Source organism: Tenrec ecaudatus, chromosome 6 (assembly GCF_050624435.1).
Source record: "Tenrec ecaudatus isolate mTenEca1 chromosome 6, mTenEca1.hap1, whole genome shotgun sequence".
NCBI classification, from domain to species: domain Eukaryota; kingdom Metazoa; phylum Chordata; class Mammalia; order Afrosoricida; family Tenrecidae; genus Tenrec; species Tenrec ecaudatus.
Genome location: NC_134535.1, coordinates 869,560 through 896,326, shown reverse-complemented (window position 1 = coordinate 896,326; position 26,767 = coordinate 869,560). Strand labels below are relative to the sequence as shown.

The following is a 26,767-nucleotide window of genomic DNA, read 5'->3' as shown; positions in this document are numbered from 1 at the left end:
AACATGCTGCGTCTCGCGGCCAAGCTGCTGGCCTTCTTCTGGAGGCGGGCGGATTCCCCCGCGGAGGAAGCCGGACTGGAGCTCGCGGAAGGTGCGGGTGGCAGCGCAGGTTCTGGGCTCTGTCCCGGGCGTCCTTCCGCGCGTGGGGGCGCGCGGACATGGAGGTCCACCCTTGCCCCAGCGGGGGACACGGAGGGCGTCCTCCCCCTGGGCACGGGGACGCAGGTGTCCATTCTCTGCGCACGGAGGCAGGGTACCCATCCTGCCCGGCGTTGGCGCACGGGGTCATCCTCCTCCTGTATAGGGGAAGGGGGTGGGAAGGGGTGGTGCCCATCCTTGGGCACGGGCGAGGACAAGGAGCCCTCCAGGTGCGGAAACAGGATCCATCTTCGCTCTGGCCACATCTTTTTCTGACGGCTGCACTTCCTCCACCATCATTTAGAGGCCTTCACACTCTTAAGCAGTGCTTTTCGGGGTCTTGGCCATTCATGCTACTGTTTGGGGTCTGCCACGTTAGTCTATCTTCCTCGTTTCCTCTGGTTTGGTGTGGCCAGCAACTCGACAGGGTGCCCACACCCCCTGCCCTCCTCTGCCCTGAGCAAAGGATGTACCTCCCCAGCCTGCTGGCTCTCCATCCCTGGTCCTGGTTCAGCCTCTGTCCCGGGTCCGCATCCGGCCAGTGGGGTTCCACCATGCCCCTACTTGAGAAGAGTTAGGATCTGGTGTCCACACCGGACAGCTGGGGAACCACTGGGCATGTTGCTCTTGGCCGGAGCCCAGCTGGAAAAGCACTCTCCCAAGACTAGGGTGCCAGGGAAGGGTTAGGCCCAGAGTGGCAGAGGAGTGGGACCCTCGATGCTGGGATGATGAAGAGAGACAGGTTAAGGACCCGGGGGGGGGGGGGGTACCCGGGGCACCCGAGCCTACCTAGCCGCCCAGAGCACATGCTTGTATTGCATCACATCGCCCTCAAGCCAGGAGCCCTGGTGGTGCAGTGAGCTGAGCATGGGGCAAATTACCACAAGGTCAGCAGTTCAAACCCACCCACCGCCCGTGGGAGAAAGCTGGTGCTGTCTACCCCAGTTGAAGGCACATTGACTGTCCTACAGTACCCCTAAGAGCTGGCATCGACCATTGCAGTGGGCTTAATGCTCACATGTCACTAGTGGGTACTGGGGGGACCGGCTGAGGGTTAGGGAGGGTTTTTCTCAGGACCGCCACACTGACAGCTAGTGGAGGAGCTGGGGATGGAAGCCCTGGCCACGGGTCCTCCAACCGTGTGCTGGAGGGCAGTCTGCCTCACAGGCCAGCATGGAACTCCCTTGACTACAGTCCTCGAGGGCTCAGGTGGGCCTGCAGGCCCTGTGGGAGGGGGGAGGGGGCTCTAGCAGGCCTTTCTGGAGGGCTGGGCTCAACAGGGCTGTGGTTTTCGCTGGCAGGCGATGCCAAGCTGAAAACAGTCCAGGGCGTTGTGACACGCTATTGCAGCGATTACGGCATGATTGACGACCTCATCTACTTCTCCAACGAGGTGGTCGCCAGCAAAGTGCTGCTGAGCGTCGGGCAGGAGGTGGTCGCCATCGTGGAAGAAAACCGGGTGTCGAAGGGCCTGAGAGCCATCCGGGTGAGCCTGCGGGGACGGGCGTGGCGTAGCAGGGCAGGCTCCGGCAGGTCACTCCCGTACCCCTCTGTCGATTCAGAGGATGAGCGTGTGCGTGTTACCGTAACTGTTCCCTGGGAACCTGCCCCAGGAGGTGAAGTCAGCCTGGATGGTCAGCCAAGGAGAGCCTTTGTTTTCTCACGTTTCCAGAATGTGATTTTTGAAACCAGGATTATTTAGATGACTACTGTGTTATCAGACTAGCAAAGCTTGAGAGTCTTCTCATGTGAAAGCAGCATGTTTGCAGTTTAAATCAAGGTCAAAGGGTACGCTTCCTTTTACCAGGTGAGCCTGCAGGGTGTGGGCAGTGTGAGCGTGAGACATGGGCACATCAGTGAGGCTGCAGGGTATTGGAGCTCTCAAAGTGAGATGTGGGGGCATGATTTGGATTTGCACTGCATCGTAGTGCAGTGATGAGCTCCTCCTGTTGGTTTGCTGTGGGCACTTAGGTCCACGATGGTCGCTGGGGAGTCATGTCCACGGTGTCCAGCACTTCTCTACCACAGTCCACTTTCTGTGTCTGTCTTTCCTCGTGGCTCTGGGTTCTGTTGGGAGCCTCAGAAGGCTCTTTTTGTCCACGTGGAATCTCAGAAAGGCATGCTCAGGTTGTCCTGACGCATGTGCCCCTGCAGGGAGTCGACTTTGCTTTAGACTTCCCTGAGAGCTTCACTCAGCCCCTGGGGGACCTGCTTCTCCCAACTCGTTTCCCTGGAGGAGCTCAGAGCTGGGAACAGAGGCCCCCTCACCCAACATCTGTGTCTGGACAACACTGGAACCCTTTCATGCCTCCCTCTCCTAGCTTCAGTGCCCTGCGTGTCCCCATTACTCGGGTTAGGAGAGCTGTCGTGCTGACAAGACTCTCAGTCAGCCTCCTGCCCTCAGAAGAGGGGCTTCTCAGAGGGGCAGGAGCACACACCTGCTGCTCAGCAGTGGGAGACAGTGGCACTGCTGTGGGCAGTGGGTGCCGCTTCTGAATTCCATCTGCTGCTTGTCTGGTTCTAACATGGGCCATGTGGGAGGCCCAGAGCTGGGCCTGCCATGCTTCGGTTGCAGATGCACAGAAGGTCAGCATGTGCCCCTGGCCCAGCCTCTATGGAGGACCTATCTTCCCTCCCCTGGCAGTTCCCCGGCCCACTGCCACCCCTTCCCAGCTTTGTCCATTCCCAGATGAGTCAAGTGCCACTTTCTCCAAGACACCTTCCTGTGAGCACCTGCCTGCAGCACCTGTGTAAGGGGCCTGGTCCTCAAGTCCCTCACAGCTGCTCCAGGAGTCACTGTCGCTCTTGGCCCCTCCTCTGGGCAGGCATCCTGTCTGTCCGCAGATACAGGCTTGGTGGGAAGGGCAGGCCCTCTGCAGCAAGGGCATCCAGTGGGGAGTGGGGGGCTGTCAGCTGAGCAGGCTGACCTCGGCCCCAGGTGGAGGCCGTCTCTGACTCATGGGAAGATGATGATGACACCAAGAACAGCAGAGGGCCAGCCGATCCCAGCACCCACCTTCTGATTGGCTGTGTGACCTCACTGACCGAGGGCGCCGGCTACATCAACCAGACAACATACTTCCCACTGACCTGCGTGTGCGAAGGTACAGGCCGCCCTCCTCCCTCCACGGTCAGCGAGGGAGAATGAGTGTGAAGGTGCTCAGGCCCCAGGGAGGGCATGTGTGTAGGTGCGCAGCCTGCAGGGAGGGTGCACCATTCCTCTAACTGGGTGGTTGTTGGCGGGGGTTGGCTACCATCAGGCTCTGGAGTGGGGTGCCTGGGAGTTGGCACACCGCCTGCATCCTGCCACAAGAGTCTACCTGAGCTCACAGCACATGCTCAGTGGACCCTACCGCGGGTGCCATCTGTCTGTCTGTGCTTGCACTTGTGTCACTGCCCTGCAGAGTGCTTGCTCAGGGAGCCAGTGTGCACCCCAGGTAGTCCTCATCCAGGCAGTTCAGAACAAAACGGCGGCTACCCGGGGCCCTGCTCGGAAGGACATGGGGCTCAAGAGCAGGCCTGGCTCTAGATGGGCACCTGTACATGTCCTGGCAGCCTGCCTGAGGGCAACCCCTCCTAGCCACTGGGGGCCCCACAACTGCAGCTTTGACCAGCACTAGAGGCCACCTTCTGACTGTCCCATGGGCCCAGACACAGCCATGATGTGTCCCCCTCCGGGGCTCAGTCCTCTCCCTCCTCCTCCGCGACTCAGGTTTCCAGCCCTGCAAGGGGGACTGGGTGGAGGCCGAGTACTGGATCCGGCCTGGAACATGGAGCAGTGAGGCCCTTGCCGTGAAACCTCTGCGGTACAAGCGCCTGGAGGAGGTAACTAGCCACCGTAGGGCCCAGAGGCCCGTGGCTATGTGAAGTCCATGGGCTGTGGAAAACCTGCCAGGACTCCCGGCAGTGGGGCAGCAGCACCAGGTGCTCTGCGGACTATACAGGAGGGTCACTGGGCTGGGAGGGAGGGGGGTTTGGGAAGTGAGGACTGGTGGTGAGTTCCCTGTCCCCACACTGACCATACTCTAGGTTTGCATCTCCAGCCTCTGCGGACGCAATGGGGTGATCGATGACTGCGTCTTCTTCACCCTGGACTCGCTGACGCTCCCTAGTGGGTACAGCCCCCGCAGACACGATGTAGTCAGCGCGGTGGCGGTGGAGAGCAGCCAGGCATGCTACATGTGGCGGGCTCTGTGCATCACGCCCATCAGGAGGCAGTACGTGGGCGCTCCTGCCCTGGTGGGGCTGGGGGTCCCACGCCCATGGGGGCAGTATGTGGGCGCTCCTGCCCTGGTGGGGGCTGGACGTCCCACACCCATGGGGGCAGTACGTGGGCACTCCTGCCCTGGTGGGGCTGGGGGTCCCACGCCTATGGGGGCAGTACGTGGGCGCTCCTGCCCTGGTTGGGGCTGGAGGTCCCACGCCCATGGGGGCAGTACGTGGGGTGTGCTTCTGCTCTGGCAGGGGCTGGAGGTCCCACGCCCATGGGGGCAGTACGTGGGGCACCCTCCTGCCCTGGTGGGGGCGGTCTGGAACACACAAGGAAGGCCTGTGGAGATGAGTCTGCTACAAAGTCTCTGTCCCCAGGACCCTGGCTTCCCAGTGCTGACTCAGCCACCCCGTCTAGGGCAGCTAGGCTTGGGGAGGCAGGTTTCACCAGGCCGTCTCAGTGTGAGCAGGAGAGGTGCCACCCCTGACGTGACCTGGATCTCTGGCTGCTTTCTGCAGAGAGGCCTCCTCCCTCGCGGAGGCTGCTGACGATGCCTGTGGAGCCCAGCTGCTCAGTGACAAAGCGAACATGGAGGTGACAAGGATGACAGACTTTGGTACTCTGAGAAGAGGAGAGACAAAGAGCCTGGTGGTCTGGATAGAGTGAGTGGCCACTGAACCAGCACGGACGGCAGGGCTTCTCGCGGCAAAGATGCGCCCTCAGTCCTCCCTCGGTGGCCACTCACCAGTCGCTGTAGCGCTGGGGTTCCCGGGGGGTGGCTGAGGGGGGTCACTGGTAATGGGTGGATATCGGGGTGGTTTTAGTAGTGGGTGGTTAGGGGTGGCTATTGGGGTGGTTTCTGACAGCAGGTGCTTCCCAACAGTGAGGAGGTTGGCATATTGGTTCCAAGTGGTGGAGTCGTTTTCAGTATATGGGGGGTGTTCTGGTAATGAGGATGTTTCCGGATATTGGGGTTCCAGTTTTAGGTGATTTCAAGAGCAGGGTGGTCCCCGATAGTGGAGGGGCTCCTGCTAACTGGGGGCTTCTGGTGGTGATGGGTTCCCCAGTAGCAGATGTTCTGGCAGAGAGACGGAGTCCCCGGTACCTAGGTGGGAGGTGGCTCCCACCTGAGGATTTCTGGTAGTGGGCTAGTGAGAGGGGTCCTGGTAGCTCACGTCAACTCTGCTTTCAGGAACAAAGGGGATGTCCCTCAGCACTTGATCAGCTGCAAGTTGGGCGGCTGGGATAAGACCAGACAGTTCCGGTTCCTTGCTCCTGGGAGAGCCCCGACAGGGCCTGTGAGGGAACAGGGCATCTCAGACACCGGCATGTGCTCGTTGGCCAACCCCAGGAACCAGTCCTGCCAGACGCTGGCCGGGAGCCTGCTGAGGGGCAAGGGATGCCTTGTTCCAGGTGGGCCTCTCCACCAGCTGCTGGAGACCTGGCCGGGTGTAAGCCTGACCCCTGGCAGCTCCCAGCAGGTGGTGCCAGCCTGGCAACACGGGGGGCAGTGAGCCTCAGGCTTTGGTGGGGGGTCAGGGGAGGCGCAACATTGTCCTTGCCTCTCAGTCTGGTTTGAGATTGAAATTGTCCCCAGATGCTGGCGCCCAGGAAGGAGGATGTGGGGAGGAAGAGGCCTATCTGTGGAGGCAGCAGGTCTCTGAGACGGGCGAGCAGATCCCCGCCGGCCACAAGACCTCCGTGGTCATCATGTGCGATGCCAAGTAGGAACCTGGGGCTGGGGCCTTGTCAGCGTCTTGGAGCCCTGGCAGTGGGGGTGGGTGGGCGTTGGGCCCCGCGTTGTAGGGCAGTTGAGCGGGTTTGGGTTTGGGCTGTGTGACCACATAGAGTGGACACTGGGGTGTGTGCTGGCTCCCATGTGAGGTACAGAGTGGACTCGGGAAACGGGGTTTCTCCTGCTGAAACGTGAGGACCATGGAGAAGACCGTGTCAGGCACCCACTGTCGCTCCTGAGCCTTGGAATGCTTGTCCTTGTCCCTTGAGAGCCGCTCCCAGAACACCAGGGGCTGTGGGCAGCAGGGGTAGGGCTGCATTGCCTGAGCCTCTGCTGCCTGCAGGGACTCGGGCCGCTGCAGGGAGCTGCTACTACTGTGTTTCGCTGACTTCAACATTGGCCGGTACCTGGACGTGAATGTGGTCAGCGGAGAGGAGGCACTCGTCGGAGTCCGAGAGCCATTCTCCTGGAAAAAATCCAAAAGCCCCCCAGTGTTGCCATCCACAAAAACAACCGTGGTGGTGACCACGCAGAAGCGGTGGGTGCAGCTGCTGGCCGAGGTCTCAGTGGGGCCCGAGGGGTGCAACCCCTTCCCCTTGTGTACCCACTGAAAGGGCCAGAGCCAGGGAGGATGGGGTGAGGGGGATTCCCTGGATGGGCTGCCTGCCTGTCAGCAAGGCCCAGTCCTTCCCTGGGTGCCCACCAAGCAGATGGCACCAGATGTCCAGTACTCACCTGGGTGAGCTTCCTTGCGCTCCTGGACCGTCCTTGGGCCACAGCAGGGAGAGATTAGCTAACCGAGTCAGAGCCAGAGTATCTAGATTCACAGGATCCCACTGTCCCTGGGATCCCTGCCCCTTCTGCACCCACCACAGTGGCCCACTGTCCGCTGTGGCATGGAGACTGGGTCAAGAAGGGGACCTACTGCCAGCACCCTCTGGTCCATAGCCGACAGGAGGCCAGTGGCTTGGGCACTGTTTGTAGTGAGCAGCTGCCCTTTGACCTTTTTGGAGTAGAGAGACGCCTGCGTGTAACCCTCCAGGGAGGCTCAGACTGGCTTTTAATTTGTGGATTTATCTTTTAAGGAATTCAAGACGACAGCTTCCCAGTTTTCTCCCACAGTATCCAATCCCAGATCGACTTAAGAAATGTGTGGAGCAGAAGATTGATGTGCTGACATTCCAGCCTCTGCTCGCAGAGGTAGGAGGGCACACCCTGGCATCCGTCTGGCAGACTTGGGAGGGCCCCTCAGGCTGGACCATGCCCACTGCTGACCGCTGCCACTGCCTCAGGGGCTGGGGATCCAGGACCACGAGAGAATGCTGTCGGGCCGGGGCCTCTGGCGCAGCCTGAGCTGGACAGCATCTTGTGAGCACCAGCTTCGCAGGCTCGCAGCAGCCGGTCTCTCCTTAGCTCTCTCGTCGGCACCCTGACACGGAACGTGGTCAGGCTAGGGACATCCCTGCTGCCACCAGGTCCTCTCACGCAAATTTGTTTGCCTGGAACATTCTCCCACGTGGTAGTGGTGTTTTTTTCCCTGAGGGGCCAGCAAGGGTGGAGGCTCAGAGCCAGGAGCAGCCCAGTGGAGCAGGTGGCCGTGGGGTAGCAGGGCTGTGGGCATGTCCTGGCATGGACATTGAATGAGGGGTGGGATTGAGGTGGAGTCCATGTGAAAGAAACAGCCAGAAGCACGATGTCTGGAGGAAGCCATGCCCCGCTTGGTGCTTTCTTCAGAGCGGGCCCTGTGTGGGCTCCAGCCCTGGACTCCCAGCGGGAGCCTCTGTCCTGTGCTCCTGGTGTTTAGCAGAAGGAAGCTTCTCTGTATTATGTCTGTCTGTCGGGGGCGGGAGGGTGTAAGCCGGGTTCTGGTTCCTCCCTCCCAGCAGAAGCTGCAGCCCACCCTCACAGTGGTGTCTGTGGAAGGCCCAAACAGGACAGAGTGGGGCGGGGCCAGCAGGGAGCAAAAGGCAGGGGCCACTGCAGCCGAGACAGGTCAAGAGAGTGTCCTCTTCCTGCTGGGCTCCAGGCCCTGGGTGGCCTATCAGACAGGAGCGAACAGCCGGTTCCTGGGACTGGCATGCTCTTGCCGAGTTAGTGCGCACTCCCTGACCGCCAGCACTGTGGTCTCAGCTTCTGAACATGTCCAACTACAAGGAGAAGTTCTCCACGCTGCTGTGGCTAGAGGAGATCCACGCGGAGATTGAGCTCAAGGAGTACAACCGGAGCGGGGTCATCCTGAAGAGGAATGGCCACCTGCTGGTGCTGGAGGTCCCCGGCCTGGCCGAGAGTCGGCCCTCCCTGTACACAGGTGCGTGCAGGGGAGGGGGCAGCCACAGCAGGGCTCACTGTCTGTCACCTGACCTCCAGCGGGTTTCCTGTGTCGCACTGACTTGCGTGGCCAGCAGGTGACCCGAGATGAGACTGCATGTGCACAGGGTGTTACGGTATCCTCAGTTTGACTTATACGGCTCTGTGTCCTTCACCAGGTGACAAACTGATCCTGAAAACTCAGGAGTACAACGGACACGTCATCGAGTACATTGGCTATGTGATTGAGGTGAGGGACACGCTTAGTGACCAGTCGGGAAGTCCTACCCCATAGCTGCTCGGGTCAGATTGGGTCTGAGATGGGTCTGTGCCTAGAGGGGCACCTTCTCTACTAGCTAAGTCCTGCCACCCAGACTTCAAGACGCATCTGCTTTGTAAGCTCTACCCTGTGCCAGTCGGGGTGTTGGCGTTCAGCTGGGCCCGCCAGCGGGTGCTCTGGGTGGTCTCACGGGGCCTCCAGCGTGCTAGCTGTAGCTGGCGCAGAGCTGGAGAGTGAGCAAGTAGCTCGGGGGTCTGCTGAGAAGGCCTGGCGCAGAGCGGAGGAGCCCCCTGGCCCTCGCTCCTGAAAGAGGGCTGCGCGGTGGGCGCCAGGCTGAAAGAGGGGCGCCTGGCCAGCAGGAAAGGTGAGCTGAGGTGAAGCTGGGGCACCGCATGCGTGGGTGACAGACAGTTCAGAGGAGAGAGGCTGCCGCCCACCTTGGTCCAGTTGCTACCAGCCACCCTGCATCACCCATCGTTCCCCCTTGCTGCCCGTGCCACCAGAGGCAGGGAGAGCTGATATTGTGCAGAGATACACAAAGTACATCATCAAACAGAAATAAAGTCAAAATCCGGTATTTGAAAAAGATAAAATCAACACATCGCTTGTGAGAAATCAAAAAGCAGCAGCAGCAGTGGGGAAAGAAAGGGCTATCTCACCAGAGTCGAGTCACGATTAAAAAGACAGAGAGGTCCTTGTGAAGAGGCCAGGCCATTGTGGGAAACTAGGTCCAGTGAGCAGTAAGCAACCTTTCTAGGGAAGCGTCAGCGCCCAGTAAGCCCCAGGGGAGCTATGCAAGCCGTCAGGTGAGGGGTGCCTCCGTTGGACCCATTCCTGGAGGGTAGAAGAAGAAGGCAGTTCCACAGCCTGCAATGCACATGAGCGGGGACCTCGGAGTCTAAAGAAGGAGGTGGAAATCATCCTTCAGCATGAGGGCACCCAGACGGACAGAACGAAGGAGCCCTAGGGCACCTTGCAGGTAACCCTCAGGTGCATGAGTCAGGTCCACTGGGGTTGCTCTGTGGGGAAGGTGAGGCTGCCTCTCCAGGAAAGAGTGGAGACTCAACAACGGCAGGCGCTCCATCCCGGAGCGTCACTGAACGTCAGGGTGGGTTTTTGGCTGAGGTGGCTTTGCTAGGAGAAAGCCAGCGAGTTGCTTTAGTTACAAAGCCCTGTTGCTACAGAAAGGTTAAAGAGCAAAACCGATGGATCATGAACGCTTGAGGGGTCTTCGAATAGAAGTATACTTCCTTAACTGCATGGTGAGTGTCTGCTGCTTTTTATAAGAAGCAAGAGACCCCAGGCCACCCTAGAGCAGACAGTGCCTTCAAGAGGGAAGCTCCTCAAAACTCCTTCATAAATTGGGGCAGCGCAGCCCCTCCTGCCGCCACGCGCCAGTCCCCACCAGCCACTCCCAGCAGCCCCACAGAGGCTCGCTGGCACCGATCTGTCTGACAGAACGCTGAGTTCGCAGGAGTTTCCGGGGCAGAGGAGAGAAAGCTGAGGTCCCTCAGGTGGTGGCACAGGCAGCCTGCGGTGCTACTTCCAGAAGGATCCAGGATGGAGTCTGGTGGCGCAGCGGGCCACGCTCAGCAGCTCGAGGCCACTGGGCGCGCTGAAGGAGGAAGGGGCTTTCCACTCCCCTAAGTGCAGACCCACGGGCTGTCCTGGTCTGTCCCCAGGGCGGCTGTTGGCCATGGTGGGCTCGGTGGCAGCGCGTGTCTTCAGTTGGGAAGAGAGTTGCAAAGCAGGAGACAGGGCCCTAAGTGCCTCCTGGAGGTAGCTGTGGCGGGGGCTGCAGGCTGACTGGAACATGGAGTGAGCCAGCAGGAACTGCTGCAGGGCTTGTGGGTTCGGCCTTGGGATGGTGGTTCAGACCCAGTGAGACACGAGGTTGCTGTGAGGCAGAGGAGACGTGGCAGTGTGGCAGTAGGCTGGTTTCCCGGGGATGGGGCGGGGGGCGTGTCAGGATACTTCTAAAGACTAGCCCTCAGCCTGGCACTGCCACCCAGAGGAGGAAGATGTTGGAGAAGTGGCTGGGTTTGTAAGCTGGGGTGAGGGCAGAAGTGTTGAGGGTGTGGGACAGTGGAAAGGTGAGGACAGCCCCAGCGCCCTCAGATGCCCAGTCTCCACCGTGGGAGCTCAGCTGGGGCGGGGGAGGGGGTTGCTGAGGCGCCCTGTGGTCTCAAGAGCAGCTCAGTTGGCACCTTGATGGACCTGTGGGAGGAAGTCTTGAGAGGGACGGGACATAGCTACAGTTAGTACCTGCCCCCCCCCCACAGTGAGGCAGCTGCTCACTGCCTGCCTAGGGAGCAGAGAAAGACCCACCAACATCCCAGTGTCCTGCCAGGAAGCCAGCAGGTGCTGGCCCCTACTGTGTCGTGGCCAGGCTGGCCAGCTGCTGGGTCCTGGGCAGGGGTGAGACCAAAAGTCCCAGGTCCCAGGAGGAGAGGCATGAAAGCAGATAACGAAGCTTGGCGCCGGCTGGGGGTCAGCAGGGAGACCAGCAGAGCTTGCTGCCCACAGGCGGTTCTGCCATGGCCTACAGGGTCACTAGGAGTCGGTAGCGACTCAAGGGCCTGAGATTGTTTCCTCTGCTGTTGGTGGTGTGCGTAGCTCCAGAGTCAGCCTGCCAAGAGCTGCCTCTCCACAAGCCGGCCCAGCCCGGTCGTATCCTTGGCATCATGATTGAATCCTTTGCCGTCATCCTCACAGAGGGTGACACCGGCTGTAAACCAGAACCTCTGGGCTGGCCTTTGGCTGTGTGCTGCTGGGACGGGTGTGGGACTATGCCAGGGAGGCAGCGCCCTGTGGGCATGAAACTTTCTTGTCTTTAGATCCACGAGGAAGAAGTGACGCTGAAGCTGAATCCCGAATTTGAACGAGCGTATAACTCTGAGCCTATGGACGTGGAGTTCACCTACAACAGGTGCCGCCCCTGTGACTCCTTCCTGCACCATGCCTGCTTGCCTCCCAGTGACCTCTGATTGCTCCGTGTCCGCGGGGGTCTCACCACCCCCCACTCATCACATACTGTGAGCCCAGCCCTCCCCCTGTCCTCGCCAGCCCCAAGCAGGGACTTGAACTGTGGGTTGATCTATCCCTTCGTTTTTTAAAAAGTTGGGCGTAGGGGTCTGTGTGAATGCATGGAAACACTGTTCTCTGGTTCTCACGGTTGCAGTTCTATTTCTAGGCTAACGAAGCATTGGCTTCTGAGGCTCTGCCTCCTGTGCGAATTCACCTCTCCTCCCGGGGCCTGATGCTGCCCCACTCCCCTTACGGGTTGAGGCACATTTGTGGCATCTCCTGGTTGGCTTGCGGCTCCAGTGAGCATGCTCGCATTTGTGCCATGTCACCAGGTGAAGCGTTGTTGGTGGGCCTCTGCCACAAGCTTTCCCCAGCCGGCCTCTCTCCAGTGCCGTGCAGAGCGCTGAAACCTTGCCCTTCTTTTGCCCTCTGGCCGCTCGTGAGTTTGGTGACACCATGATCACAAGTAGATTGTCTAAAGAGTCTGCACCTTAATGCTTAGGGCTCTATCCGGAGTTAATGTTTGCAAATGACCTAAGGCATGAGGACGCCCCACAACCCGTTGCCACCAAGTCAAACCCAACTCATAGTGGCCTCCTGTAGGGTTTCTGACGCTGGACATCTTTACAGGAGCAAGCAGCCAGTGAGTGCTGGGTCTAACCACAGCTCTTCCCACCGTTTCTCAGAAGTCTGTCCTTTCCCGGGTGAATTCCCTTTGTACCTTGGCAGAAAGCCAGCTGAGCATGTGGGTGTGAATTTACTCAGGATCCTGCTTCTGCTCCAACCACAATGAGTGTCTGGCCGTCCGTTGGCACCGCATTTCTGTAGAGGAAGACTACCCCACCCTTGTTCTTCACTGTTGGCGCTGCTGTGGCTGCTGCGGGGCTTCGTCCATCCGTTTCTGCGAGGGTTTCAATCGGGGCGTGTGGACCTGCAGGCTGATGGGGGGAGAATCTGTCTCGTGGTGCTAAGTCGCTCACCCAGGGCCCCTCGCTTCCAGGAGCCACGTATCCACGTCAGCCTCCGCTGTGCAGGCTTGCCCTTCTCTGCCGACCAGGAATGGAGTGAATCTGCGTTGGGTGCCCATAGATGCAGTGGTTTCTGAGTCTCCAGCTCACGCTGTGGCTGTCGTCATTTTTACATAGCGTGCACTCGGTCCCCCACGTGTACTACCTCGCGTGTTCAAATGCCCGCTTTTACCTCTTCCTCTCTCGCCGATGCCTGCCGTGTTGCTGCCCTGCCCTACAGCAGTGCTGGCGGGAGTAGAGGCTCAGGGGCTCCAGGCTTCCGGGCAAACGGTCCTTCTCTTCTTTACTCACTTGGCTTGTGGGCCTCTCCAGCGAGCAGCCCTCTAACTGGGAGAAGGCCCCGGGCCTGCTGCGGGCGGGCTGCCACTGGGCGGGGCTGGAGGGCTTGTCAGGTGCTCTCCTGGAGCTAGCGAGAGGGCTGCATGGGTTTTTCTCTGATGGCCATTAACAGAGTCTGTAACCTTGGCTGGAGTTCTCAGGTAGGATGAGCCCCCCCCCCCCCCCCCCCGTACGATGCCATTCCCTTTGACTGCCGGCAGGTAAGCTGTGAACTGCATTTGTGCTCATGAGGCGCACTGGTCTTGTGGCCTTCTGGAAAAGGTGTGTCTGCTTGCCATCAGCGTAGCGTGAGCTCAGAGTGGGTTGGGGGTTTTCCGGGAGAGATGGTGCAGGCGCTGCACTGTAGGCTCTTCCTGATGCGCTTCACTAGCGGAGCTCTGGGCTCCTCTCTGGAAACGTTTCTGCGTACAAGTCATTTTTCTAATAGACTGAGGACCGTTTTCTTCTTTAGTAGACTGAGTAGCCGGTGTCATTCCTGTAAGGGCCCCGGGGTGCACCTGCGGGGTGCCGATGTACCTCGAGAGTCTGCGGTCGGCCCCGCCCCACCTGTTTGCCAACACAGGTGGCACGTGTCCTGGGCAGCTCTGGGCTTCACTGCTGCCTCCCGGCCTTCTCTGTTCTCGCCCTGGTGGCCACTTTCCCACAGCTCTTCCTCCCTCGTCTCTGGTGGTGGACGGACATGGAGGACATTGAGGATACTGTCTGTTCTGATGTTGGGTGCTTGGCGCTGAGTAAAAGCTGGCCTGGTGAGGGACGTCCTATCACTGAGCTAGCCGCTTCTCTCCTGCTAGGCGCTCAGGTCCTCGGTGCTTTGCTGTTAGAAGTGCTGAGGTTACAGATGGTAATGTAAGTGGGCCTTTAGTAAAGACTGTGCACGAGGATTGATTGTCCTATGCAGTGCCTCCCACATCGCCGAGACAGCGATGCCGAAATCCAGGAGTGAGCGTCTTGGGGTCTTGAATCTGCTATTGGAAACCGCCCTGTACCCAGGGAACTTTTCGTCTTTAGTTCTGTTCTTTTTACCTTTTTCCTCCTTTGGGATTCTATCATCATGTGAGTTCTCGTGCCTAACTGATGGCTTTTCTCCTGGTCGTCTCCGTGTTCCTTACTTCCCTGGAAACAGCTGGCGTCTCACCATGAATCGTGGTAAGACACTGTTGAAGTCAGATGTCAGTGGTGAGCACTTGTTCATTTGTTGCCTCTGGGGCCTTTATGAAGGTTCTTTTCCCTCAGCCCATTCATGTGATGAAGTCTTGGAGTTGGGTAACTTTATACGGCGGAGCCTGCCTTGTGTCCCCGCCTGAAAGCTGTGGCGTGTCTGGCCTGGGTCCCGTGCTCCTGGCAGGTCCCCTGGCCCCTGAATCTTGCTATGGTTCAGTTGGGAAGCCGATGCAGCTCCCAGGAGGCCTGCTGGTGTATGAAACCTTGTCACACAGCCGGTGCCTCTTACAGTACCTGGGGCTGAACGGTATGTGCTGTGTCCTCTCTGCCATGGACAGCAGAGAGGGTGGGTGCGTCTCTGGACACCCTGGCTGCACCCACTTCGTCTTCTCACTTCATTGATTCCCGGAAACGGTTTGCTGAAGCTTGTGCCTGTGGAGGATGGGTGGGGCGGCCAGGAGTGCAGGACACCGGCCCCCGAGGGTCCCCAAGGTCTGCCTGGCCAGGCCCTGTGAGGCACGCATCAGATGGCTCTGTTGGCGATCTCCTCTGGCTTTGCCATGGGATGATGGGCACTGCTGCCCTGCCAGTTGCACTCTGTGTGCCCATTCTCCTGCTCATAACTCTCTGCGACCTGGGGTGTCTCTTCTCTTAACCCATTTTCCTTTCTCACAAATCAGCTCCTAAATTTCTAACTTTTTAAAAATCATTATTTAGGGGCTCATACAACTCATCACAATCCATACATACATCAATTGTGTCAAACACATTTGTACATTCATTGCCCTCATCATTCTCAAAACATTTGCTCTCCACCTAAGCCCCTGTCAGGAGCTCCTCATTTATCCCCTCCCTCCCCGCTCCCCTCTCCCCTCTCCCTCATGAACCCTTAATAATTTATAAATCATTATTTTGTCATATCTTGCCCTGTCCAACGTCTTCCTTCACCCACTTTTCTGTTGTCTGTCCCCAGCGAGGAGGTTATATGTAGATCCTTGTAATCGATTCCCCCTTGCTACCACACCCTCCCTCCACACTCCCAGTATCGCCACTTTCACCTCTGGCCCTGAAGGGATCATCTGTCCTAGATTCCCTGTGTTTCCAGTTCCTGTCTGTACCAGTGTACATCCTCTGGTCTAGCCAGGTTTGTAAGGTATAATTGGGATCATGAGAGTGGGTGGGGGAAGAAGCATTTAGGAACTAGAGGAAAATTGTATGCTTCATCGTTACTACATTGCACCCTGACTGGCTCATCTTCTCCCCACAACCCTTCCATAAGGGAATGTCCAATTGCCTACAGATAGGCGTTGAGTCTCCATTCTGCACTAGCCCTCATTCACAATGATATGATTGTTTTGTTCTTTGATGCCTGATACCTGATCCCTTCAATAACTGTGATCACACAGGCTGGTGTGCTTCCATGTGGGCTCTGTTTGCTTCTGAGCTAGATGGCCACTTGTTTACCTTCAAGCCTTTAAGACCCCAGACGCTATCTCTTTTGATAGCCGGGCACCATCAGTTTTCTTCACAATTGCTTTTTCATCCACTTTGTCTTCAGCGATCCTGTTGGGAAGGTGGGCATCATGGAATGCCAGTTTAATAGAACAAAGTATTCTTTTTTATCGTTTTTATTATTAATCATTTTATTGGGAACTCTTACAGATATCATAACATTCATAATTCAAGTGGATCAAGCCTAATTGTCCAATTGCTACTACCATCAGTTTCAAAACATTTCCTTTTTCTTGAACTCGTTGAGATCAGCTCCTTTTTATCCCCTCCCTCTCCCTTCCCCCCAGGAACTCTTAATGTTATTGTTATACAGCATTATTTTTAATTATATATATGCAGATAGTTAGCCATATCTTATTTTGAAGTCCAGTGCTGCCTGTAATAGGATATCTATCCAAACACAAACAATTGAAATCAATACAACTATTATTGAAATCTTCATAAAAATCATTACAGCTAGTGATGTAAAAGTTGAAGAATTTTAAGTTTCTTTGTCTGAAATTGATCACCATGAAATAAACATGCATTTATAATTATTAGAGATTATAATGCAAAAATTAGAAACAAAATATAATATGGCACTAGTGATGGAAGCTAAATAAGATCGCATGGTAAAGTTTTTCAAGACAAATAACTTCGTTTCAAAGACCTTTTAATAAAAACACAGGACTCAACTGTACACATGGGCTTCTCCTAAGAAAACACACAAATAAACTTGCCCACATCTGGGGGAGAGTCCACGCAGGAGCGCAATATCAGCAGCTGAAATGAGGAGATGGACTGACTGTGGGATAGTCCACCAAATGCTCGTGTGTAAATTCAGGTGTAATCTGAAGAAAATGAATCAAGTACAGTATAATCTTGGGTATATCCTACCTGACTTTTTTTTAAAAAACAATTTATTAGGGGCTCATACAACTCTTATCACAATCCATACATATACATACATCAGTTGTAGAAAGCACATCTGTACATTCTTTGCCCTAATCATTTTTTTTCTTTTCTTTTTTTACATTTTATTAGGGACTCATAACTCTTATCACAATCCATACATCAATTGTATAAAGCACATCCATACATTCCCTGCCCCAATCATTCTCAAAGCATTTGCTCTCCACTTACACCCTTTGCATCAGGTCCTCTTTTTTTTTCCCCTCCCTCCCCGCTCCCCCCAGAACAAAGTAGTCTTGCATTGAGGGAGTACTTGAGTGGAGGCCCAATGTCCATATGCTACCGTAATACTAAACCTATAAATATATGCACAGAGATCTATGTCCCCATCATATAAATATATTTACATATGTACATGCCTTTATCTAGAGCTCTATAAATGCCCTTTGCCTCCTAGCTCTTTCTTCTATTTCCTTTGACTTTCCTCTTGTCCCACTATCATGGTCAGCCTTCATTTGGGTTCCAGTAATTCCTCTTGGTTACATTACCCTTGATCATGCCCCCAGGCCCCCTACACTGTCCTTACCAGTGATTTGGATCACTTGTTCCCTTGTCCCTGGGTTTGTTAACACCACTACCTTTCCCCCTTCTTCCCCCTCTCCCACGGAACTGTCGGTCCCATTGTTTTCTCCTCCAGATTGTTCATCCAGCCCATCTTATTTAGACAGAACTGCGGAGATACTAACATGCACAAAAACAAGATAGAGCAAAACCAAGCAACAATATACAACAAAACAACAACAGTAAGCCAATGACAAAAAAACAAAACACAACAAGAAAGAAAAGTTTGTAGTTAGTTCAAGGACTGTTTGTTGGCCTTTAGGCCTGTTTTCCAGTGGAGTTTGTTGGGGTGCCAAGCCCTAGCCCCTAAGTCTATTTTTGGTATTCCTTGGGGACTTCATTGCTCTGTTCCCCTTGCTGTTCTGTTGCACACCCTTAGTTTTTTGCCTCGGTGTGGTGGGATCAGATTGGGTGCAATTCCCACACTGTGTGTCCAGTGTTGTCCCCTGTAGGACTATGGGTTAGTGAGGGATGTCATGTCTCATAGTGGGGCCAGCCATGTGGTCTTCTCTGTGAATTGGCTGCTCTGAGCGGGAATATCAACCTCCAGGCCTGGTGGGCCAGGTGTGCTCCACTCTCTCCTCTCCCTTCATTTGCTCCCAGAGCTGCTCCTGAATTTCTAATGTTTTGCGGAGACCCGCAGTCCCTGTGCTGGCCCTCCTGTGGCTGAGCCAGGGTGACCCATGCAGCATCTCTTTGGCAGGACCACAAGCAGACGGTGCCACTTCGCCCTGGAGCAGGCCCTTCATCTGGGGGTCAAAGGTACTGTCATGTTCCCACCTGCCTCGAGCAGTGGTGTGGACTTCACGTAGCAGCACGCCGGATTGGCTGTGAGACTGCGGATGCCGTGCCATGGCCGGTGAAGGGGCTGCACACAGAGCAGGAGTCCTGGCGATTCTCAACCTGGGGGTTGCCCAATTCATCCCAGTGGCAAAATGACAGTGATGAAGTAGCAACAGAAATAAGTTTATGGTTGAGAGTACCACAACATGAGGACCTGATTAAAAGGCCACGGCATTCGGAAGGTTGAGAGCCACTGTCCTAAATGGTCCCAGGTTCTGCCCTGAGGAGCCGACCGGGTGGTGGCTTTGGGACCCAAACGGGGTGGCATTTGTATTCTGGGGCAGGAGGGTCCCTTGTGGAGGGGGCGGGGGCTCTAGGGCCTTGATCAGCTTCTGAAGGTTTTCAGTAACAGTTGTGCCCACTTCCCTTGGGTTTGTTTAAAAGTGCTGTTTCCAGAAGAAGTCGTTCTGCAGTCTCCCCAAGTGACCTCGAGTTGGAGCTGCCCGCAGAGCCCCAGGACTGAGGCCCAGCCAGCCCCCAAGGTAGGCCTTGACTGGCTTCACCGGCTCCGATCATGAATGTGGGTCCTGTGGGTGCTGACAGGTGCTCCCGGTCGTCTGGGAGCACAGTTGAAGTGGGGCTCACCTCAGGGTTGAGGGGCGTGGCATGGTGTGACCTGCCTCAGCCGGGCTCAGAGGCCTGCAGCTGCAGTGAGGCCGGGGCCGTGAGGACGCACCACCCTGACCTGCAGGTCCAGCACTGCCTGTGGCCACTCAGCGGGGGCCGTAGGTGCGTGCCTGTGTGCAGGAGCTTGGAGCGCTCACACCTAGGGCTGGCGGCACCGCAGTCTCTGCCTGATCACATACATGCTGCACGAGCAGCTCGTACCTGCCTGGCACCACAGAGATCCATCTCGTCTGGATCCAGAAATAAGCCAAGTGTGTGTGAGTGTGATGCTGGGGTGGGGGTGGACGGACCACCAGGGCCTGTCATTCTGGGCTGTTTGAAGTCTATGGTAGGACTATGCTTTAAAGTTTTCTGTGTGATATTTAGAAATACTCTTACCATTTTAACACCCTAACCCAAAAGTTTTAGAGTGAGCATACAATCGCGAGCAATCATTTCAAAGCCAAAGCCATTTGTCAGCATCCTGCATCGTGGGTGTTGTATTGGTCTCTTTATTCCGGAAATGAAAGTGTGTTTTTACTGGGAGCTGGTGCAGAGCCGTCTGCAGAGCCTCCGCCTTCCCAGCGTCTCACCCTGAACCTCTGGTAGGACGTGAGCCTCTCTCTGGCCCTGTTGTGGCTCATAGGAAGCTCTGCAGAGCCTTCCCACCCGAAACAAAATCTAGACCAAGTTCGTGAGACCACAGACAGATGGGACACATATGAAGTAACCCCTCCACTCGCCCTGCTGAGCTTTGGTTGGGTTTCGAGGTCTAGACAGAGTCATGGGGGCGAGGAAGAACCAATGGAGTTGAAGGGACAAGACCCGAAAGTACAGGGAGGACAGGACACCTGAGTTCCGCAGGGAAGCCGACACAGCAGATGGCAGAACAGAGGGCAGTTCTCAGGTCTGCAGAGGTCCCGCAGGGCGCTCAGCGGAGTACTGGGCTGCACATGTGGCTGGGAAGCACGGTCCAGGGGCAGGCAGAGCACTGAGGAGGACCACTCTGGGCAGATGACGCTTGCTGCTCCTGGGAAGACAGACACAGCCTCAGGCTGCAAGGGCTCTGCTCTGGGTGCTCGTTGGGGTGGTCGGGGAGTAAGGGAAGGGGTGGGACATTTGCAGGAACACAGACGTAGGCACAGAGTCCACCAGCTGCCCCACGGGAGAAACGAGACTGTCTGCTCCCTGTAAGCATGTGTAGTTCAGGAACCCCTGAAGAGCTTTTCACCTGTCCGACAGGCTTGCGCTGCATCGGAATTGACTTGAGGTTTATCGTCCAACTGAAAATGAAGTAAACTGAGAAATAAGTTCTGTAACGACAAAAGCCAGGCGACTGACACCCACCAGAAAGTGGCTGGCAACCTTGCCTCACTGCCCTCAAACCAGTACGACTCTGTGACCCTCGGCAGGTTTCCAGGGCTGCGGATCTGTATGGGAGCAGAGGGTAGCCGGTGGGTTTCAACCACCAGCCTAATGCTTACCTGACTGCCCACTAGTGCTCCCTAAATGTGGCCTGCACAATGACAGTGGCCGGCAAGGCCACTAGGACTGTGACTAATACTCCTCTGCTTGTCCAGGGGGTGGAGTCAGGAGAACAAAGACCTGACAAATCGGCAAGTGCGGGATAAACAGAAGAAAAGGGCAGTGAACTTGAAGGCCTAGCAATGGGGCATGTCCAACCCAGACTATGCCCAGCCAAACCAAACTCAGAGTGTGCCCAGCCAAGCCAAAGCAAGCTCAGAGCGTGCCTTAGTAACATGAGGCCTTGGCAATGGGGCATGTCCAACCCGGAGCGTGGTTCAGAGAGGTGAAGGGCAGCTCCAAGCAGCCTACATGCAGTGAGGGCCCCAGAGAGGTGGCACCCATGAAAATGATGGGTGGACAGGAGAGGGGCACATGCAGACCCCAAACTCCAACCACTTCAACTGCGTTGCCTGCCGTCCAGCACAAAGACTGTGAGAAGGTGCTTGTGGGTGAGGCCATGGGGAGGCAAGCGTAAAGCGGCACAGCCACCGTGGGTGGGAAGCCATGGCCAGTCCTGCCAAAGGTCGCAGCATCTGCACGTGCCCCCCCCCCCACCTCTGAGGGGTGGAGACAAAGCAAGCTCACAGAAGCCCTGCAGTCACACGGTGGGGACAGCTCACATGTCCACCTGCGTTGTCCATCCGTGGAGCAAACTGTCAGATGGACAGACTGCTGATCCACGCTACAGCTCAGATGACAGGTGTCATCCAACTTCACTGACAGGAAGGATCCACAGGCCTGGGGAAGTGGGCTGTGCAGGGCCCGATGGAGACAGTCGCCCCCACTCAGTGCATTGTGGAAACAAAAACTTCAGACATAGAAAGATGCGCATGAACCCAGCCATCAGACGCCACCTCTGGACCAGACGGCGATCACAGTTGGAGAGCTTTTTAGGGGCAACAGCCACGTGCTTCGTGCACGGCAGGGGGCCCCATGCTGTCAGGTCTTGGGAGCTGCTTAGAGAACCAAGGCTGGGGGACATAGAAATGCATTCTGAGACAGTGACAGCAACAGAGAGACAGGTGACCCAGCTGTTGCGTCCAGCCTGGCCACGGGCAGGAGGCTGCCAGTCCCTCTCCCGTGCCCTGTCTCACACACCAAGGGGTGCCACCGTGGGAGCAGAGGTGCGCTCCCTAAGCTGCACTGTCTCTTCTCCAGCCCAGGACTGCTGACACCGGGAAGAAACCCAGGACACAGCCAGCTGGGGGCCAGGATGGGGCCCAGGGTGCACTGACAATGGCCGCCTTGACTCCCTCCTCAGAGCCCAGTGAGTGGGGAGCGGGTCTGGGAGGGGAGGAGCAGGGTGACTGACTAGCAGCCTCAGACTGGAGGTGTGCATCCCCCAAAGGAGGCCGGTCTCCAAGGCCCAGGAGCAGCCGGTGCTATGGGGGGAGAGTCCTCCAACAGGGCCATGTGAGCCCCCACATGTTCTTGCTGGGGAGTGGAGCCTTGCCAGCTGTCCCAGCCAGGGGTTCTGTGAGACCCTCAGAAGGGTGGACAGGGTCCCTGGTAGCAGGAGGACAGGACTACAGAGGAGCATGGCCCTGGGGTTTGGAGAAGCCTGCCAGTTACACAGCACTGCGGGGCCTGGGGCCGCTCTGGGCTCAGCTGCTCTTGGGGCGGGGAGGAAGGAGACTGTCAGAGCCCACCGGGACTGGGGCCTCTGTCCCATGGGGGGACGTGGGGCGTGTGGCACCAAGCAGGGTGGTGACACCCTCTGACTGAGTCCCCCTTCGGCAGCGAACGAAGGCCAGACCCCACAACTGGGGGGGCGGGGCTTCTTCAACGCGACGCTGAATGAGCACCAGCAGCTGGCAGTGAGGCGGATTCTGAGCGGGGACTGCCGCCCCCTCCCCTACGTCCTCTTCGGGCCACCAGGCACCGGGAAGACAGTGACCATCATCGAGGCGGTGCTGCAGGTGCCTGACCGACCAGCCGGAGGCAGTGGGGGCCGTGGGTGTGAGGCTGTGGGGAAGGCCTCATCCTTTCCGCAGGCCCGGGGCTGGGCTGTGGAACAGCGCCCGCTCTCGTGTGCACCGTGGGTGTGGGTCCTCGAGCCTGTGATGCAAAGCAGGGCGCCCCGTGTGCTGAGTTGAGTCGGGGTGGCCCCTGGGCACGTGGGGCCCTGCCCTACCCCGAGTGCTGTGCCCAAGCCTTCGGTGGTGCTCAGGGCCAGGTCTCGTGGGGGCAGGTGTACTGCGCGCTGCCGGACAGTCGGACCCTCGTGTGCGCCCCCTCCAACAGTGCGGCAGACCTGGTGTGCCTGCGGCTGCACGAGAGCCAGGTGCTGCGGCCCGGCACCATGGTCCGAGTGAATGCCACCTGCCGTTTCGAGGAGGTGAGGGTGCCCGCCACCTGGGGGAAGGGGGCTGGATCGGGAAGCCATGGGGACGGGCCTGCAGCTGAGCCATGCAAGGGGCAGCCCCGCCGGCCACTGCTCCGATGGCCGTGTGCTCACACGGCCGCTGCCATGGCAGACGATCGTGGAGGCCATCAAGGCGTACTGCCGAGACGGCGAGGACATCTGGAAGGCCTCACGCTTCAGAGTCATTATCACCACCTGCAGCAGCGCCGGACTCTTCTACCAGATCGGGGTCAGGTGAGGGCAGGCTGTCCAGAGCATGAGCTCGGCACACCCTGCCACCAGGAGGCAGCAGGCCCCCACCGGGCCCCGGGGGCATCCACTCAGTCATAGCGTGTGGGGGTGGGGCACCACTGGAGGAGGGCCTCCCTGACAGAGCTTGGGTGTGGAGGGCCCCACATCAGTGCATGCTCACGCCCCCTTCTGGGAGTTGCCCCGCCCCGGCAGGTTTGGCAGTAGGGTTACAAGGGGCTTAGACAGGACAGCCCCTCACAGGGTGTCTTTGCCACAGGGTGGGACACTTCACTCACGTGTTTGTGGACGAGGCGGGGCAGGCGAGCGAGCCTGAGTGTCTGATCCCCTTGGGGCTCATCTCAGACGTCAACGGTCAGGTAAGGACTGCTGTCAGCCCTGACATGCGCCGGGGACACTGCCTGCCTGGGTCAGGGTGCCCTGCTCTCCAGCCCACGGGCTCCTCCCCACCAGCATGCCCTCAGCACCAGGGTCCTCAGCCCTGCCCAGGTCCCCCTCTGCCTCTAGTCACGGGGCCAGCGTCGGGCCCCTGGGAGAGGAGGACAGGAGTGCCGGGTGTTTGGAAGCTTTGGGTGAGGGTGACCTTGCCGGCTGCACTTCCCCAGGAGGGAGGCCAGGGCTGCCCCTGCATGGCAAAAGGGACAGGAATCAGGGAGAGGCCAGAGTCATCCTTGTGAGGGGAGAGGGACAGGCGAGGGCACTGTTTCTTGGGTCCCCTGTGTCTCACCGAGGCAAGATGACACCCACCTTGTGGTCCCCACCCCCACTCGCATCCTCACAGGGTCCAAGAGGCCCTTCCTCCTCTGCCTTGATCCCCAGCCTGCACCCAGGGGTCCCAAATCGGCCACATGTCTGTCATGGGCCAGGGGCGGAGTGGTCTCGGCTCCAGCTGACCGCTGCCCCGCCCCCCCCCCCCCCCCCGGCGCTGTCTGCAGATTGTGCTCGCGGGGGACCCCATGCAGCTGGGGCCAGTTATCAAGTCCCGGCTGGCCATGGCCTACGGGCTGAACGTGTCCATGCTGGAGCGGCTGATGTCGCGGTCTGTGTACCTGAGGGATGAGGACACCTTCGGAGCGTGCGGCGCCTACAACCCCCTGTTGGTGAGCTCGCCTGCGCCCTGTGCTGGGCCTGCCAGCACACCAGGCCTGCATCCCGAGAGCCCTGCGGCTGTGGGTGCATTGGGGCCCCAAGTGCCCACCCCGGCCACAGCAGGGCTCTGGCTGTGGACACGCTGAGTCTGCGAGAGGCCTGTCCCTCTAGCTGCAGGTTGCGGGCAGGGGTGGGGGACCGGGAAGGCTGCACCTGGGTGTGTTGCGGGGAAGGGGGGAGGGTGCAACCTATGCCGCACCCCCGACACATACACACACACCGCCACCCAGGTGACCAAGCTGGTGAAGAACTACCGCTCACACTCGGCTCTGCTGGCCCTGCCCTCGCGCCTCTTCTACCACCGGGAGCTGGAGGTGTGCTCTGAGCCTGCCGTCGTGTCCTCGCTGCTGGGCTGGGAGAAGCTGCCGCGGAAGGACTTCCCACTGATATTCCACGGCGTGAGGGTAGGCCCCACAGCCTGCCACGCCCCTCGGGCCACATCCAAGCCTGCCCGCCCCGCCCCCAGCTTTGAGCTCTGATGGCCGGCTGGCCTTCCTTTGGGTGCAGGGCAGTGAGGCACGCGAAGGCCGGAGCCCGTCCTGGTTCAACCCCGCCGAGGCCGTGCAGGTGATGCGCTACTGCTGCCTGCTCTGCCGCAGCCTCTCCAGTCAGGTGGCCACCCGTGACATCGGCGTGATCACGCCCTATCGCAAGCAGGTAGGCCCAGGAGCCTCAGCCCCCCAGGTGGCCACCATGGTCTGCAACATGGCAGCAGGCCTTGACTCTGTCTGGGTGGCCCGGAGCGGTGTGAGGAGTGGCCCTTCCACCGTCTGCCACTCTAGGCGCTGCCCTCTTTCTTATAAAGGCCAGGGTCTGTTCTCTCCCCCTCCCCCACTCTGTGTCCCCTCCCTACGGCGGCCACCCCCACAGGACAAGGCAGAGCTGCCCCTGTGCGTTTCCGAGAGCGCCTGGTGGGTTCCCACTGCGGACCTGGCAGCCCAGCCTGTCACCATGGCACCCCCGGGCTCCCTGAGTGGCTGGGAGGTCCTGCCTGCCTGGCATGCACCCCTTGGCACAGGAGACCAGGCCCAGCACAGGCGGTAAGGGGGCAACCGCTGCCGCCTTGCTCCATGTAGCTTCAAGTCAGGTCCTTGCTGCGGCTTCTGACATCTCTTTGTTCGCGTCTGACCACAGCCACAGAGATGTGGTCCTGTCTGGGGCTCCCCGAGACCTCAGTCCCCGCCCCTAGGCTCTGCGCCCTGCCTGTCACCGCGCAGCACACCCAGCCCTTGGCACTAGCTCTTGAGAGGCGAATGGATGGATGGCTTTCTTGGGGGGGCTGGCACTGCCATTCACGTCAACACCCCTCAGGCCCCCAGAGTGGCCGCCGTGCTGACCCATCTCACTGTGGCTTCACCTGATGCCCACGCCTCCCGGTGGCGTGTCGAGAACCAGCACCCACTGGTGGAAAGGCCTTTCTTCCTGGTCTGCTAAGACTTGTGGGTGAGCCACTGGCCTCTGAGGGCCCTGTGCCAGAGCATCTCCCAGCACAGCCAGATGGGCGCACAGATCCCACCCGTGGGGTTCACAGTGCCTGCCCACAGGCCACATCTCCAAGCTGCTTCTGTCCTCCAGTGGGAGGCCTGTGTACTGCCCAGCCTCCTGGGAGCCTGCCAGCTAACCAAGAAGCAGATCCTGGAACGGCCACTGTCACAGAGCTGTCATCCCAGAGCTCCAGGGGTCACTTAAGCCTCCGCATTCCCCCCACACCAGCCCCTGCACCCCCTATGTGAACAGGGATGCTTGCCCCCCAGAGAGAGACAGACATTCTTCCCAATGGCTTTGGTGATCCTGGTTAAGGGAGATGTGGATTTTAAAGGAAACCGGCAGGTTTGTTAGCACCTGCTCCCCACTGCCACAGTCGGGCAGCAGCAACTTTGCAAACGGTCGGGCGGTGTCTGCTCTAAAGGTGGAGAAAATCAAGATCCTGTTGCGGACCGTGGACCTGGCGGACATCAAGGTCGGCTCCGTGGAGGAGTTCCAAGGGCAAGAGTACTTGGCCATCATCATCTCCACCGTAGGTGTCCCCACCTTCCCACAGTACCCCTCACACCCCACTACCCTCGTGGGGCAGCGCCGAGAAGGGGGGGCAGGTCCGGCATGCATGGACCACAGCGGCCAGCCCAGCAGTGGCTGCCTAGAGAGGGGCCTTCTCAGGGACATTCAAAGGTCAGGGATAGGCAGGGGCCAAGGAGAAAGCAGTGAGAGATGGAGGGCACTGCCACAGCAGCCATGGAGGAGTGGGCAGAGCCGAATGTGGGCTCAGCTGGGCTGGGGCTGCCCGGGGCACCGCCCAGTGCATGCCCTGCCCCGCCTGCCTTTATTAAACCAGTGACTCTTCTACATCATCTGTCCTAACTCTCCACGAGGCAGTGCACGTGAACACAGTTAGGAAAGCAGTGGGCCACCCCCGGCGGGGCCCCGGGCCCCAGGCGCACGGTACCCCCATCCCTCACACCCCTGAGCTCCCAGGTCCGGTCGAACGAGGAGCGGTTTGAGGACGACAGGTTCTTCCTGGGCTTCTTGTCCAACTCGAAGCGCTTCAACGTGGCCATCACCCGCCCCAAGGCGCTGCTCGTTGTGCTGGGGAACCCCCACGTCCTGGTCCGGGTGAGGCCCATAGGACGGGCAGGGGGCAGGGCAGGCAGAGTCCTGGCACACACCTTACCAGCTGCCCCCGCAGGACCCCTGTTTCGGGGCACTGCTGGAGTACAGCATCACAAACGGGGTCTACACAGGCTGCGACCTCCCTCCTGAGCTACAGGCTCTGCAGAGGTGA

General features: G+C 58.4%; 1 protein-coding gene across 1 annotated transcript; it reads left to right on the top strand.

Annotated features, from left to right (window-relative positions):
* The first annotated feature begins 3 nt into the window (after positions 1-3).
* MOV10L1 (Mov10 like RNA helicase 1) lies at positions 4-26,767 on the top strand. The gene is made up of 26 exons (XM_075552597.1): positions 4-91; positions 1,440-1,624; positions 3,077-3,242; positions 3,851-3,963; positions 4,168-4,352; positions 4,867-5,010; positions 5,700-5,761; positions 5,946-6,072; positions 6,427-6,621; positions 7,169-7,283; positions 8,214-8,391; positions 8,570-8,640; positions 11,508-11,599; positions 17,953-18,011; positions 18,477-18,574; positions 21,384-21,492; positions 21,966-22,144; positions 22,417-22,563; positions 22,703-22,824; positions 23,099-23,198; positions 23,775-23,939; positions 24,219-24,392; positions 24,496-24,645; positions 25,898-26,005; positions 26,461-26,598; positions 26,672-26,767. Exons 1-26 carry the CDS (start codon positions 4-6, stop codon positions 26,765-26,767), a joined length of 3,366 nt encoding a protein of 1,121 aa, XP_075408712.1.